Raw genomic sequence first — 14,898 nt, forward strand, 5'->3', positions numbered from 1 at the left:
GCAAGGGTTAACACACACAATCCATACATCCACCTCCCCCCTAGACTACTCCTTACCTCAGACTCCACCTCCCAGGTACTTAAGGTTGCTCCACGCTGCTCCAGATGTTCTTGCTGATGATTGCTGTAATGAGAAGACCAATGTTAATAAAAGCCTACCTGATTAAATATTAATGAGTCTATGTCTGTTATTGGGTCCGATCCTTGAGATTAGTAACAGATCCATTTTTGTTTTACCTGGGAAAATTTGTAGCTGCACAGAGTGATTGCCATGTTGTGACATGTGTTACTACGAGCTCCTCAAATAACAACTACTGTGTTGGTCTGGTCATTGCATTTGTAGTTGGGTATAAATTTATCCTTTGTAGATAGAAATTCCATTGCTAAATGATAAGTTGTACTTTCCATAGAATAGTCAGTAGCAATATGGAAACCAAGGCTAATGTTGGGTAAAATCCAAGAATGTTCATTGATCTCCTTTACAGCAAATGCCAGAGCCAAAGTGTTCTGGTAACTATGAGTGACAAACCTTCAGCGAGAATAAGAAACTGTCAATATATTTCTCTTTCAGAAATGGACAGCTGTTTTAATGTATACATATAAATTTTACATAAATAAAGATATAAATTAGTGCTTATTGTTTCTTCTGGATAATTGCAAATTGGTCACTAATAAATAGCCCTAGATTGTATCAATCAGGAAACACTGAACTAGTTGTGGCTACTTAACATTGAGCTAAGGCAGCTTTTAGTCAGACCATATTTGGAATTCTGTGTTCAGTTCTGGAGACCTCACTTAAAAAAAATGTATCGATAGATTGAGAGAGTCCAGAGACAGACAACAAATATGGTGCAAGAGGAGAGAGACAAACCATATCAGGAAATATTAGAGGAAGTGAATATTTTCATCCTAGAAGGCAGAAGGCAAGGGGTGTACATGACTGAAACCTTTAAATGAATTAAAGAATAAGATTCTAGAAGGCTGTATTCTCATTATTAATTAAAACATAAGAACTTGGGGATATAATCTCACAGTGACAGGAGGGAAATTCAAAACTAATTTTATTATTTCCAGAAAGAGTAGTGGAACCATAACCAATTTCCAGAGGAGCTAGTGGATCAGTCATTAGTAACTGTATTAAAACTTGCTGTGGATAAACATATCACACCAGAAAAAAAAAATCTGCCATCAGTTTCCTATGTCTCAATTTATTTCAGCATTATCTCTATCTTATCTTTATTTACTGAGAGAATTAACCCAGTTCTCTTTTCACACCCTAGATGTATAATAGCCTAAAATATGCCCTAGAGGGTTCCTATTTTATATCAGGATGAAATGAAAGGCAAAAAAGCTCAAGATTAACCAGAGAGCATCAGTAATATTTAGATTAATCAAACTTTTTTACTTTCAACCAGGGACTTTGTTGAATGAAGGAAATTTCCTGAAGAGAATGAAATTCATATATTTTATGGTTAAAATAATAATATTCATCTCAATTTCAACATCAGTATTTGGACAGATTAACTCTTTGTAAGGTCTAGAATTTTAAAAAAGGACTAAATACAGTCACTGGAGCAACTCATAACAACTGACTAGCAACCAATATCTTTAAGCATAAAAGTGAAAGAAAATACAGCTTTTGGGTAGCAATGTGGGGAAGAGGTGGTGTGGTATGAGGAGGAGGAAAAGTAGTAGAATACTTACAAGTATTGATCAAGGACTTCAGAAGAAGGAAGGATTTGAAAAGTGATCTCATTTGTAAGAAAGAAAACCTGATAAATAATAGCAGCAATAATTAAATCTCCAGACTGGTAATATTTATGAACAATTGGAAGAGGACTACTAAATTTGCAGGTGTAGTGAGGAGAAATGCTCATCATGTCACTGGGTTAATTATTTCATTATTGGGAATGGACCTAAAAACTTAGGTAGGTCCCAGCTTCTTATGAGGCAGATTCAGTCTTATGTATTTAGTTGATAGATAAACCTGATCTCCCACAGTGATTCTACCTGATAAGGTACTCTGCTAATGAAATTTAGGTGAGGACAAAAGTGAAGCCCGTGATCAAGAGATATATCCGTCTGCAATAGGGAGCTTGTTATATCTGTCACAGTGGTCCAAACCAGATATAGCTTGTTCAGTAAGCATCTTGAGTCACTTTACTGCTGCACCAACCCAATTGCATTGGATGGGTGTAAAAGGGATTCTCAGGTATTTGAAGGGAACTGTGAACTTGGGTCTTCAAATACAGGTCTCTGAAGAATATTAAGTTATTCGGTTTTATGTCTATTCCAGTCATGAAGGGAGGCATGTCAGTGTATAAGAGGTCATGAATTGGAATAGACATGGCAACAGGTCAGCTACTGGGGACTGTTATGTGACTCAGACAGTTTGGAGCCTGGACATGGCTGAGCTTGATTGTTATGTATAAAAGAGTTGGTTTGTCCTTGCATTATTGCTTCTGTGTTTATATAGATTCTGTACTTCTGGATTCTGAGTTCTGGTTCTGGCTTCTGCTGCACGGATATTGTATACATGCATCATGTTTTATATTACTGTATATAAAGAAGTTTCTTTTATACATGAATCCTGCTTAATTATTTACTTGTGTGCTGGTTGGATTGCTGCAAACTCTAACATTGTTCTCAAGGAAATGAGAATTACTGTTACTTGATAGAATTTTATAATCCTTTTCTGATTATAGACTTCTGCATATAAACTTTCCTCTGTCAACCCTGGAGCCAGCTGGGGAAACATGTAACCAAAGTAACATTCTTCCTCCTGGAAACCAAGGACACCCTTACCAGCTGGCAGGGTGTGGGTGGGAGTCATTCGGGTCTGGGACTGTGACCTAATTGGGGCATGTGATGGTTGTGTGTAGAGGGGAGATGAGCTTTGGATTTTGAACTGGGTGGGGAAAACACGGGGAGCTTCAGAGTTGGGTTTTCACAGGCTGTGCCAATATGACATGCCTAATAAATCTATACATTGAGGAACCTTCTGACCTTGGAGTTTTGATTTCATCTGGGCTGTTACTTGGAACCCTGACATCCTCTTCACTATGTGTAAGAGATCTTTAATAGAAATTTGTGTTGAGATTATATGCTTAGATTTATGGTGCTGAGTCAACAATTCTGTCATGAAATGAGTCCCACATTTACTGTTGGAATTAGGAGAACACTAATTCCACACCAATAAGCAAACTCTGAATCATTTCTTTATTAACTGTCCCTTCGTATTCAAATCAGGTCTAAAAATAATAATATAGCATTTGGGGAAAAAGATGCAGCCCAATAATCCAGCTGCCGAAGCCAAAATGGAGAAGATCTCCACGGCCACCATATATTTTCCCTTTGTACTCAAATAGGTTGGGACAAATGATACCCAGACACTACAAAAGACCAACATGCTGAAGGTGATAAATTTGGCTTCATTAAAGCTGTCAGGCAACCGCCTGACTAGAAAGGCCACTGTGAAGCTGATAGAAGCCAAGAACCCCATAAAGCCAAGGATAAGGTAAAACATGATAGCTGAACCTTCATTACACTCCAGGACAATTTCTTGAGCCATGGAGTGAATGTCTGAATCTGGGAATGGGGGAGAAATTGCCAACCATACTCCACTCATTTTGGAGCCTGGCTTAGTGGCCATGAAAGCAATAACAACAATGGTTGTTTTCCCCAAAATGCAAGAAAGGGCTATGGAGAAGATGATACCAAAAGCAGTTTGTTGCAAGAGACATTTCATTTGGTCAGGTTTCCCAATGAAGAGTAAGCTGCAAAGGAAGGAAAGAAGGAGAGCAATGAGAAGAATGTAGGTGAGATTCCTATTGTTGGCTTTGACTATGGGTGTGTCCTGCTCTTTAATGAAGATTCCCAACACCAAAGCTGTCAAGAAAGAAAAGAAGAGACTAACAGTGGCCAAAGTGATTCCCAGTGGCTCATTGTAAGACAGGAAGGTTGTAGATTTTAGAATACATAGATTTTGAGCCTTGTTTGCATAGTGTTCTTCGGAACATTGAAAGCAATCAACTGCATCTGGAAAAAGAAAATATCATGGTCAATTTCTAGAAATACCAATGTACTGGGATTGAGAGTTCATGTAGGAGCTAAGTAATGGCATTAATTAAATGATAATCTCTTATTGTATATTTAGTGCCATGCTTTAAATATGCTAGAATGTGTAATACTTACACATTGTTTTGTGATTACAATTCTACCCTGTTCTTCTTTTATATATATTGTCCCCCCTCTCCCTCTCTGTCTCCCTTTCCCCCCCTATTTTTCTTGGGAAAATCCCTCATCCTACAAAAGAACTAACTTTTCATTGGGTTTATCTTTTAATTACTTAGTTCTGCATTAATCAGAAGCCATTATCTATAACAATCTAGAACAACTCAAACCAAACATTTATTTTTGGATTCTCTAAATATCTGTTCATTTTTAAATTTATGAAGGAATATCATTCATTCAGTCATGGCAATAAAAGTCCTCTTTGGACAGGGGTGTCAAAATTGTATCATCACGGAGTCGTCACGTGACATATCACAACTTTTTTCCTCTTCGCTAAACCGGATGTGGGTATGACCAGCGTGTACCGCATCCAGCACATGGGCCACGAGTTTGACACCCCTGCCTTAAGAGGTTTAAATATTAGCATTTTGAATCACAGTTACTGTAAGGAGTCTGAATAGTTTTCCGCAAAGCAGCTCTTACTCATCTGGTTTGAAATTTTCCCTTTTGCACATGGAATGCAGTCATAACAGCAAAATGGCTTCCCTTCTATTCTCCTCTTCCTGGTCCCTGAATAGCAATTGTCATTGCATACAGAAAGAGGTTGAACCTATCAAGAAGTGAAAGCAGGATTTATTAAAAATCACAAGTTTTCAATCAGAAAATTCTATGTCAGGGTGTATTTTACATCTAAATACAGGTAATACCCAGATATTTAGCAAATTTTCACAAGAACAAATGTATCCAGAAAGGGTACTTGTTAGAAATTAAAAACTGCGACCAAAAAGAGGGCTCTGTAGCCATGAGACTTGGATTCAGTCACTGCTGCAGTGACAGCCATTTTTTACTCTGTAACTTCCCTTTGCCGTTTGGGGTTATGACATGCAATTTTCTGAAGCTGGCAGGGTTGTTTTTTCTCCTGGTCCCATGGCCAAACAAGATTTGGTGATTTTGAAGGTAGTGCCAAGTTTGTTTTTGTTTCTTTCTGTGCTGCGTGGAGGATTTTCGACTGCCTGGAGGATCGTTTTTTGCTGGCTTGAGGACTGGAGAATTTCTTCTGTAAGTATTTTAAAATGTTCTTTTTTGTTACTCTATAACAGGGCTGTCAAACTCCCAGACAATGGGTCGGATGCGTCATGTGCTGGTCCCACCCCTGCCTGGTTTAGTGAAGGAGAAAAAGTCCTGATACGTCATGTGACACCACCGTGAATGCCACGAGTTTGACACTCCTGCTCCATAGTACTGTACTGTTTGTTTCTAAGCCCTTTGGAAACTGCTCTGCTTCTTTTTAAGTACTGTACTTCGGAAACTATTGTGTTTGTAAGTACAGTACTTTGCAAAAATAAAGTTTCTTTGCATTTGACTTAAAACTGCTTGTAGAAATGCTAGCCAGCATCTGCACCAAGCATTCTACAGTGTTGTGTTTCCTTGCTTTTATCTTGGAGATTAGTTTATATTACAATAGAGAATAAAACCTTTGAACGGCTAGTGCTGTCTCACTTGAAAACCATCACGGATCCGCTGTTAGATCCCCTGCAATTTGCATACCGAGCAAATAGATCAACAGATGATACTGTTAATATGGCTCTGCACTACATCCTACAACATCTTGAATCTCCAAAGACCTATGCAAGGGTCCTTTTTGTAGACTTTAGTTCAGCATTCAACACCATCATTCCAGACATTCTTCAAACTGAGCTAAACCAGCTGGCGGTACCTGAACACACTTGTAAATGGATCATAACAGACAGGAAGCAGCAGGTGAAGCTAAGCAGAATCACATCAGATATCTGTACAATTATCACAGGGGCCCCACAAGACTGTGTGCTCTCTCCACTTCTTTTCTCTCTATATTCCAATGACTGCATCTCAAACTATCCATCTGTTAAAATACTGATGTTGTGCAGATGACACAACAGTGATCGGTCTCATTCGAGACAATGATGAATCCGCATATGGACGGGAGGTTGAACAACTAGCCTCGTGGTGCGACCAGAACAATCTGGAACTGAACGCACTCAAAACTGTAGAAATGGTGGTGGACTTTAGGAGAAACCCTCCCATACTACCATCTCTTACAATACTAGACAACACAATATCAACAGTAGAGATCTTCAAATTTCTAGGTTCTACCATATCTCAAGACCTAAAATGGACACCTAACATCAAAAACTTTATCAAAAAAGCACAACAAAGAATGTTCTTTCTGTGCCAACTCAGGAAGCTCAAAGTGCCCAAGAAGCTGCTGATACAGTTCTACATAGGAATTATTGAGTCTGTCATCTGCACCTCTACGACTGTTTGGTTTGGTTCTGCAACCCAACAAAACAGACACAGATTTCAGAGGATAATCAGAACTGCAGAAAAAACAATTACTACCAACCTGCCTTCCATTGAGAACCTGTATATTGCATGAGTGAAAAAGAGGGCTGTGAAAATGTTTATAGATCCCTCGCATCCTGGACATAAACTGTTTCAACTCCTACCCCCAAAACGATGCTATAGAGCACTGCACACCAGAACAACTAGACACAAGAACAGTTTTTTCCTGAACACCATCACTCTGCTAAACAAATAATTCCCTCAACACTGTAAAACTAGTTACTAAGTCTGCATTACTATTAATCTTCTCATTGTTCCTATCACCCATCTCCTCTTACTTATGACTGTATGACTGTAACCTTGTTGCTGGCATCCTTAAGATTTATATTGACTGTTTCCTAATAGGATTTGATTGCTTATTTGTTCCCTATGACTATCATTAAGTATTGTACCTTATGATTCTTGATGAATGTATCTTTTCTTTTATATACACCAAGAGTGTATGCACCAAGACAAATTCCTTGTGTGTCCAATCACACTTGGCCAATAAAGAATTCTATTCTATTCTATTCTATTCTATTCTATTCTGTTCTGTTCTGTTCTGTTCTGTTCTGTTCCGTTCCGTTCCGTTCCATTCCATTCCAGTCCAGTCCAGTCTAGTCTAGTCTAGTCTAGTCTAGTCTAGTCTACAGTATTGTATACTGTATAGCATGTATTCTTCCTCCCACCCCTCAAAATACAATAGCTCTGTATTGGGTTCTCTGATCAGTGGGTTAGACTAGATGAACTCAAGGTCTCTTCCAATTCTACTGCTGTTGCAAGCCAAATGCTCTATAAATCCGTCCCCCATCTCCCTCTGAGTGCTTTCCAGAAGACACTTGAGCTAATTAGTGGCAAGTGTTTTATTTTAAAGTGACTCAAGCCGAAAAATCTGTAATTCCCCCCTCCCTCAGACACTTAAGATGACTAGCAGGAAGTGATAATTTTTTAAAAGCCACTGTAAGTGGAAAGCTCAGGGAGCCTACTTGGAGGCAAATTAATTCCTGAGTGAACGAGAACCAGCTGATGAGTGGTCAGCAACAGTGGGGAAAGCTTCTCCGTTCACTTAATAATGACAGTGATCAATTAACGAGTTTGATTTTATTTGATTCATTTGATGAATTTTTTTTTTGAGATATGACCCTAATGGGCAGATTCCATTATGGTCACACCTTGAGGACTACCTGTAATAAATGTAGTGTAGATGTCCCATGTGTAGCTATCCCAACAAATGTGTTGTTTTAGAGAAAGTATAACAAATCAGTGAACATGTTGAAGGAAATAATATAAATTGGAAATAAAATTGGAAATAAATGAGAGCTAGAATCAAAACTGAAGGTAGGAACACTAAGAATTGGAGATGTGAAGATATTTGGCTAGGATATTTTTCTTTTTTCCTTCCCATCCATGCCAGGAATATTAGCATCAATTGCTTTCCTTTGTTTTACATTATTCTTGCCATTTGGGGTATAAACCAGAACTTGGCAGAATACCCTCCCACCAAATCCATCCTTCCATCCACCCACCCACCCATGCACCCACCAATCCACCAACCCATCCATCCATCCATCCATCTAACTGTCTATCCATCTCTATATCCATCTCTACATCCATCCATCCACCCATCCATCATATTTATCTCTGTATTCACCATTTCATTATTCCTTTGCTGAATTCCTTTTTTAAAGGCTCGAGTCACCACTCCACTTCTGAACCCCACCCACACCATAATAAAAGAGCTAATCTGACAGACCAGAATCCCAGTATATAAGATACTGAGGAAAGTAGAGTTTGAGGATGGCATATGAGGATACTTGTCAGAGTGAACCAGCAAATGTGGAGAATTTTTTTGCTTCTAAAAGAGGGAAAGGAAATGTGATTAGAAATAGCATTCCCAGTTCCTTAGCCACAGGGTGAGGATAAACTTATTGTTTCCTGTCTACTCAAAATGGTAGATGGCTCATTCTTTTGCTGGTCCTAGGAGGAAGATTGGTTCAGAAAACAAAAAGCAAAATGAAAAATCTGGATTAAAAATGAAGAGATAAAAGAGTAGATCTACCTCCATGCTTGCTTGAATATACAACAGACAGCAAGAAAGGGGGAAAAAAAACAACAAGTAGAAATGCAGAATACATATAGAAGAAATTAACCCTAGGAAAGAAACCAAATATAACTTTAAAAAGAAGATCAGTGGGTGGCAGTAGAAGAGACAAAAGAGTGTGTTGGAGAGCTACAGCAGCCAGTTGTATTTGAAAGAGCTGAGACCAAAACTGTTGATGGATTGAGCAAAGACACTCAGAAACTACTACAGCCATAACTGAGAAGGGAGAAGCAGAAATCTACATGCCTTCCAAAGAGGCAGACCAGCTTTAGCCAACCCAGCATATAATAACCACTAACTAGAATATGTCCTCAATCAAATGACTTTTTTACTTCTTTTTTCACAACTTTTTTCAATGACATTAACATCAAGGATTTCAGAAAAGATATTCCCCCTTTAAAATGAAACGTAACTTTAAAATGCATAGATTCTGGAAAGGCAGCTTGGATAATATTCAGAAGCACGATTGGCAAAATAAACCATGGATTTTCCAAACATATCCTCTTGTGATGCAAATCTCCCAGCATGCACTTTAAACTTTAAGGCATTAAACTTTTCACACCATCCGTGTTGAAATGTTGTGAATTACATCATATGTAGCTTTAATGACTTTAACTTGTGTATGTCTTTTGTGTGTGTGCGTGTATCAAGGCAATTTTGAAATACAAAAAAAAAAAAAGACTCTAGGTATTGAATTAGGTTCTGCTAAAACCATAAAAATTGGACAAGGAGATACCAGAAAATTATTTTAAGCCTGGCTTAAAATTTCAGTTTTTGTATTTCAAGCTCCCTGTTGTCTCTGGTCTGACAACTTTAAGGGTAACATCCATTCAAATCAACAATTCTGTGAACAAGAAGGGAAGGGAAAGAACACACAGTACGAAATCAGAGAAGGAAATACCTGTTTAAACATGGTAGGCCAGGTGATGTCTTGTACAGAAATAGTGAATAGCTTATCTGGAGAAGTTGTTGGGTCAATCTTTCCAACTTTGACTTTAACAAAGGTCTCGTTTTTGAATGTGACCCAGTTGATGATGTCAAATCCAGTCTCTAGATCCCCATTTTCATTAAAGAAAATTTTCTGTCCTGCCGTGTTATTAAATGAGATGGTTCTCAAATAGTGATGGAGCTAAACAGAAGCAGAGGTAGTAAATTAATTAGTGAAGTGAAAAGAAAGGAAAATGAGGGGGAGGGGAGGGGAGGGGAATGAAAAGGAAAGGAAAGGAAAGGAAAGGAAAGGAAAGGAAAGGAAAGGAAAGGAAAGGAAAGGAAAGGAAAGGAAAGGAAAGGAAAGGAAAGGAAAGGAAAGGAAAGGAAAGGAAAGGAAAGGAAGATGATTGATAGATAAATGATAGTTAGTTAGTTAGTTAGTTAGTTAGTTAGTTAGTTAGTTAGATAAATGATAGAGAAAGAAAGAAAGAAAGAAAGAAAGAAAGAAAGAAAGAAAGAAAGAAAGAAAGAAAGAAAGAAAGAAAGAAAGAAAGAATCATTGGTATTAACTTATGTGTCATCCCTTTAACATAATTGGGCACTTTCATAGAAATAATGTTCCTCTAACCTTTATCCTTTGCACCTCTATCAACCACATAGTTACTGCAGCATCTAAACCTTTTCCTCCATAAGGTAAATCATAAACCTTTCCCTCCATATTATTATAAGTTGTTATCTATTCACAATTGCAAATCTTTTTAAATCTTGGAAGAATGAGGAAAATTGAGTCATACAAGAATTAAAAATCATCAGTTTGATGTTTTCATTGGCCATATCCACAGTGGTAGAGCTCATTGCATTAGAAAGAAAAGCAATAGGAAATGTTTAATTTATCCTTTTGTTACCTGCCATGCTTTTTGAATCGACAATGTTTCTCTCCCAACTTTTGGCCTTGCTCTGTGTTTGGACTTAGAGGAAAGCATGGCTTGTAAAGCATGTGTCACACCATAGACTGCATTATAGATGCTATAACTCTGCCCAGTCATGGTGGTGTCAAATACAGACTTAGGTAGATTCTCCAACTTCTCTTCTCCAGTGCACAGCATTCCAGCATCTTCATCTAAATTATCTTTAGAAAACGAGCATTCAAAAGCCTTTTCCCAGAACACTCTCATTAAATGGTCTTCCACTTCAGAAGTTGGGTTTCTCATCTGAAGGAATTTGTCGAATCCAGAAATCTCCTTGGAAGAAATTGCAAAAGTTATAACACCATGGAAAATCTCCATAGTGATAGTTTTTTGAAAGGGAAGGGATGTAAACTCCATCTGGGCTGGCAATATCCATACTTTATCTTTTCTCTCGATGGACATCTCTTCCAATTCTGTAAAATAGGGCAACATTCTAAAAATGGCGGTGACTTGGTTTTCACAATAGAGGATAATGACATTGGTAGTGCTCTTCATGATAATCATGTACATTTTACCAAAGTCTTTAAATGCTCCTGCAATATCATTAGAAAATGTTTCCTTGCCCATCTCTTCCATGAAGTCAAAGCAGATACCTTTCTGAGAATACAAAGTAATAGCATCTTGTATGAATCTCTTTTCACTCTCCTCAGGTTGGAGAATCAGTCCAATCCATGTCCACCTTAAATGCAGCAACAAATGGAGAATACCCATAATCTGTTGGTCACCATTTGGGAAAAAACGATGGAAGAAAACAGTTTGTATCTTGTCATCTATCATTGGAGAAGATCCATATATCAGCTGAATATAGAAAAAAGGGAACATGGTTTTCCAAAATGAAATATTCATTGTTTTTGAAAAATATCTGCTTTTAATTTATGATCTTCCATAATAACCAAGATCTACTGAATTTTTCACACCATAAGACGTATTTCCCTCCCCCCAAAAAAGTGGGTGGAAATGTCTGTGCATCTTATGGAGGGAATATGGTGAATTGCAGCTGGGCCACAATGGCGGGGTCCTTTTACAGTGCTGAACCCTGCCTCTTCTGTCTCTTTTCCTCAGTGCAGGAGTCAATAGATGGAGCTGGCACATGAGGGGACACCTATCTGTGGTCCTCTCAGGCTCCGCTTCCTGCCATCACTACACTACTGCTCCATATTCAATGCTCCATATTCACAGTGAGATGGTGCTCCATGTTCATATTTTGTTTTCATCTTTTCCTCCTTGAAACCTAGGTGTGTCTTATGAAGCAAAAAATATGGTAATCATATTCAGAAAGAACTGGTGTGCAGAATTTTCATTATCATAGGATAAATACAAAGCCAGAGACCTCAGAAATGCATTAATTCAGGCAATGTTGATGTTCTGTCCCCGTACCACCCCCCCCCCCCACAGACGGCCCAGAGTTAATAAGCCACATGACAAAACTCTTTGAAGATAAAGCTGGCAGCAACACCTTGGCTAGCTGCCAATTCAGACTTTACTCACACAAAACAAAGATTAGACTGCAAGCATTCCGATAAAATAGGCAGAGTGTCAATAATACAAGGATTAATCCAAATGCAGTCCGATAAAGCAGGCAAAGTCCAGTAACTCAGAGATCATGGAGTATTTCCAGTTTTTGCTCATCACAAACTGAACCGGCCACCACACCCACATTTATACCCTGTGGGGTGTGGTCCAGTGACTCAGCTAATCTCTGGCACGCCTTCCCCTCTGCTGCGCACGCTTCTCCCTGCGCCTCTGGCGAGGGTCCAGCCAGCACTTATCTACTTTGTCGCTGTCCACCTGTGGCTGCGGGGACGTGCTTGGCTCTGAGCCTATCGTTTGGCCTTCAGTGTCCTCCGGAGGCATTGCCAGAGAGGAGGGTCCTGGAGAGGGAGGCCGTGCCAACTCCTCTCCCTCACTCTCAGAGTCTGCATCTGTCGATAGCCCAGGCTCAGACAACAGAGCCACAACAGTTATACTGAAAATGGACCAGAAATATTAAGGGCTAAAATGGTTTGGTTCGGATTAAGGAAAAAAATCCATCCCAAAATTTCATTAGCCTTTCTTTTCATAGGAAACAGTAAATAAATAAATTAATTAATTTAAAATAAAGCAATGAAGTCATGGTGAGATGCAGATGAGATCTTATGTCAAATGAAGAGCATAAGAACACTGTTTTGTGTTCAATGTGCACCCTACCCATCCTCCAGCTTTGCTTAGTTCCCATCTCATACTTCCTGCATCCTAATGTGCATGCATATGAGTATACATTCAAATATGGATATATGTTGCTATACACCAGTTACTAGAAGGGCCGAGTGAATGTCTATGGAGATTCTCAATCAGGTCATGGTTGTCTCAAATGTGTTTTTTCAAAAGGCAACTGGACTTTCAAAAGGCAACTGGACTTCAACAGGAGTGCTGATTTACCACCAGCCTATGAAGTACTTAGAAGGTGAGGGCTGGGCAACACAAACAAATGACAGCAAATGACATAAAAGCCAGCCAACAACAACAACCCTGCCTCTTCTGTCTCTTTTCCGCAGTGCAGGAGTGAAGGTCCCCGAAGAAGGTGTCTAGCATGAATCCAAAAGAATGGAAGACGAAACCTCTGGTTGCAGTGATTGACCCAGATTGTATCCTGAGGACTTTTCTTTTCTTTAAGGAAGATGTTTTGCTTCTCATCAAAGAAGCTTCTTCAGTTCTGATCATCATCATCATCACCATCATCATCACGAAAGTTGGAAGGAACCTTGAAGGTCTTCTAGTCCAACCCTCTGCTCAAATAGGAGACCCTAAACCATTTAAGAAAAATGGATGCCCAATTTCTTCTTAAAAGCCTCCAGTGATGGAACACTGAAGGCAACTATTCCACTGGTTGATTGTTCTCAGTCAGGAAATTTCTCCTTAGTTCTAGGTTGCTTCTCTCCATGATTAGTTTCCATCCATTGTTTCTGTTTTGCCTTCTGGTGCTTTGGAACATAAGTTGACTCCCTCTTCTTTGTGGCAACCCCTCAAATATTGGAACACTGCTACCATGTCAGCCCTAGTCCTTCTTTTCACTAGACTAAACATATCCAATTCCTGCAGCTGTTCTTCATATGTTTTAGCCTCCAGTTCCATAATCATCCTAATTGCTCTTTTTTGTATTCTTTCCAGAGTCTCAACATCTTTTTTACATCATGGTGTCCAAAACTGGATGCAATATTCCAAGTGTGGTTTAACTAAGGCCTTATAAAGTGATACTAAGACTTCATGTGAACTTGATTCTATGCCTCTGTTGATGCAGCCTAGGACTGTGTTGGCTTTTTTGGCAGTTGCAGCCAAACCAACTTTGATTCTGACCAAGTGAGGAAGCTTCTTGAATGAGAAGTGAAAGGTAAAGCAAAGTCCAGTTGCTTTTTGAAAAAAGCACCTCTGAAGCACATAGAATGAATTTTCTCTTTTCACTTCAGTTATTTCACATTTGGGTCATGCATCTGCCGTTAACTTTCCATTTTATTTTATAGCAATCCCAAGAGAATGCATCCTATAAATCAAAGAATTTCCCTCCCCTTTCAAACAGGCTTTTGAAAATGTGGAGTAGCAACCTTTTTGTGATCTGAAATGCAACTGGTGCTATATCTTTGGATCACTTCTCCCATTTTCAAAAACTCCAATTCAAAATTGGAGAGACAAAAGTTGTGTGGTTTAAAGAGATCCAAACCATTTTTTTCCACATATCAAATGCCCCACAATCTTACCACATTTAATATCTGATTAAATTATAATTACTGATATCACATTCTAGTGAATGGAATTGCTCATCTCTAATTAAGCCATTAGCTAGGCTGATTTCAGGAGGGAGGAAGGAAAACCATTCTGCAATTTAAAGAGCAAAATAAGAAATTCCCAAATAATAACACCTTGAATTTCTTAATCATGAATGAAAGTGATTATTAAAACATGGTAAGAAAATGTATTCACAAAAATGTATCGATACTTCTATAAAGTATTCAGCCTTCCATCCTTTCAAAGGTAGGTAAAATGAGGACCCAGATTGTGGGGGCAATAAGCTGACTTTGTATAAATATACAAAAGTATGAAGGCTATTGCTTAACGCATTGTAAGCCGCCCTGAGTCTCCGGAGAAGGGCGGCATATAAATTTTTTTTTAAAAAGTGTATTTATAAGTCAGTCAAGGAATCATAGTCTATTAATTGGTTGGGATTCAGACTGTATCAAGGACAGTATCTAAAATCGCTCATCTAACCACCACATTTTTTTTCCATTTCTGTTTGAATGGCCACTTTATGTCCAAATTACAAAATTTAACATAA

The 14,898-nt window shown here is 38.6% G+C and overlaps 1 protein-coding gene across 1 annotated transcript in view; it reads right to left on the reverse strand.

Moving 5' to 3' along the window:
* Positions 1-3,210: 3,210 nt before the first annotated feature.
* LOC139324437 (vomeronasal type-2 receptor 26-like) overlaps positions 3,211-14,898 on the reverse strand; it is a 14,430-nt gene continuing 2,742 nt past the window's right edge. Inside the window, exons 3-6 of the mRNA XM_070954150.1 lie at positions 10,530-11,390; positions 9,596-9,823; positions 4,716-4,842; positions 3,211-4,037 (exon numbers count right to left, since the gene is read on the reverse strand). Of these exons, the coding sequence (XP_070810251.1) occupies positions 3,211-4,037; positions 4,716-4,842; positions 9,596-9,823; positions 10,530-11,390 (2,043 nt within the window). The remainder of the gene's footprint in view (positions 4,038-4,715; positions 4,843-9,595; positions 9,824-10,529; positions 11,391-14,898) is intronic.

This window comes from Pituophis catenifer, unplaced genomic scaffold (assembly GCF_029215685.1).
Source record: "Pituophis catenifer annectens isolate HBS135680 unplaced genomic scaffold, rPitCat1.0.hap2 SCAF_15, whole genome shotgun sequence".
NCBI lineage: Eukaryota > Metazoa > Chordata > Lepidosauria > Squamata > Colubridae > Pituophis > Pituophis catenifer.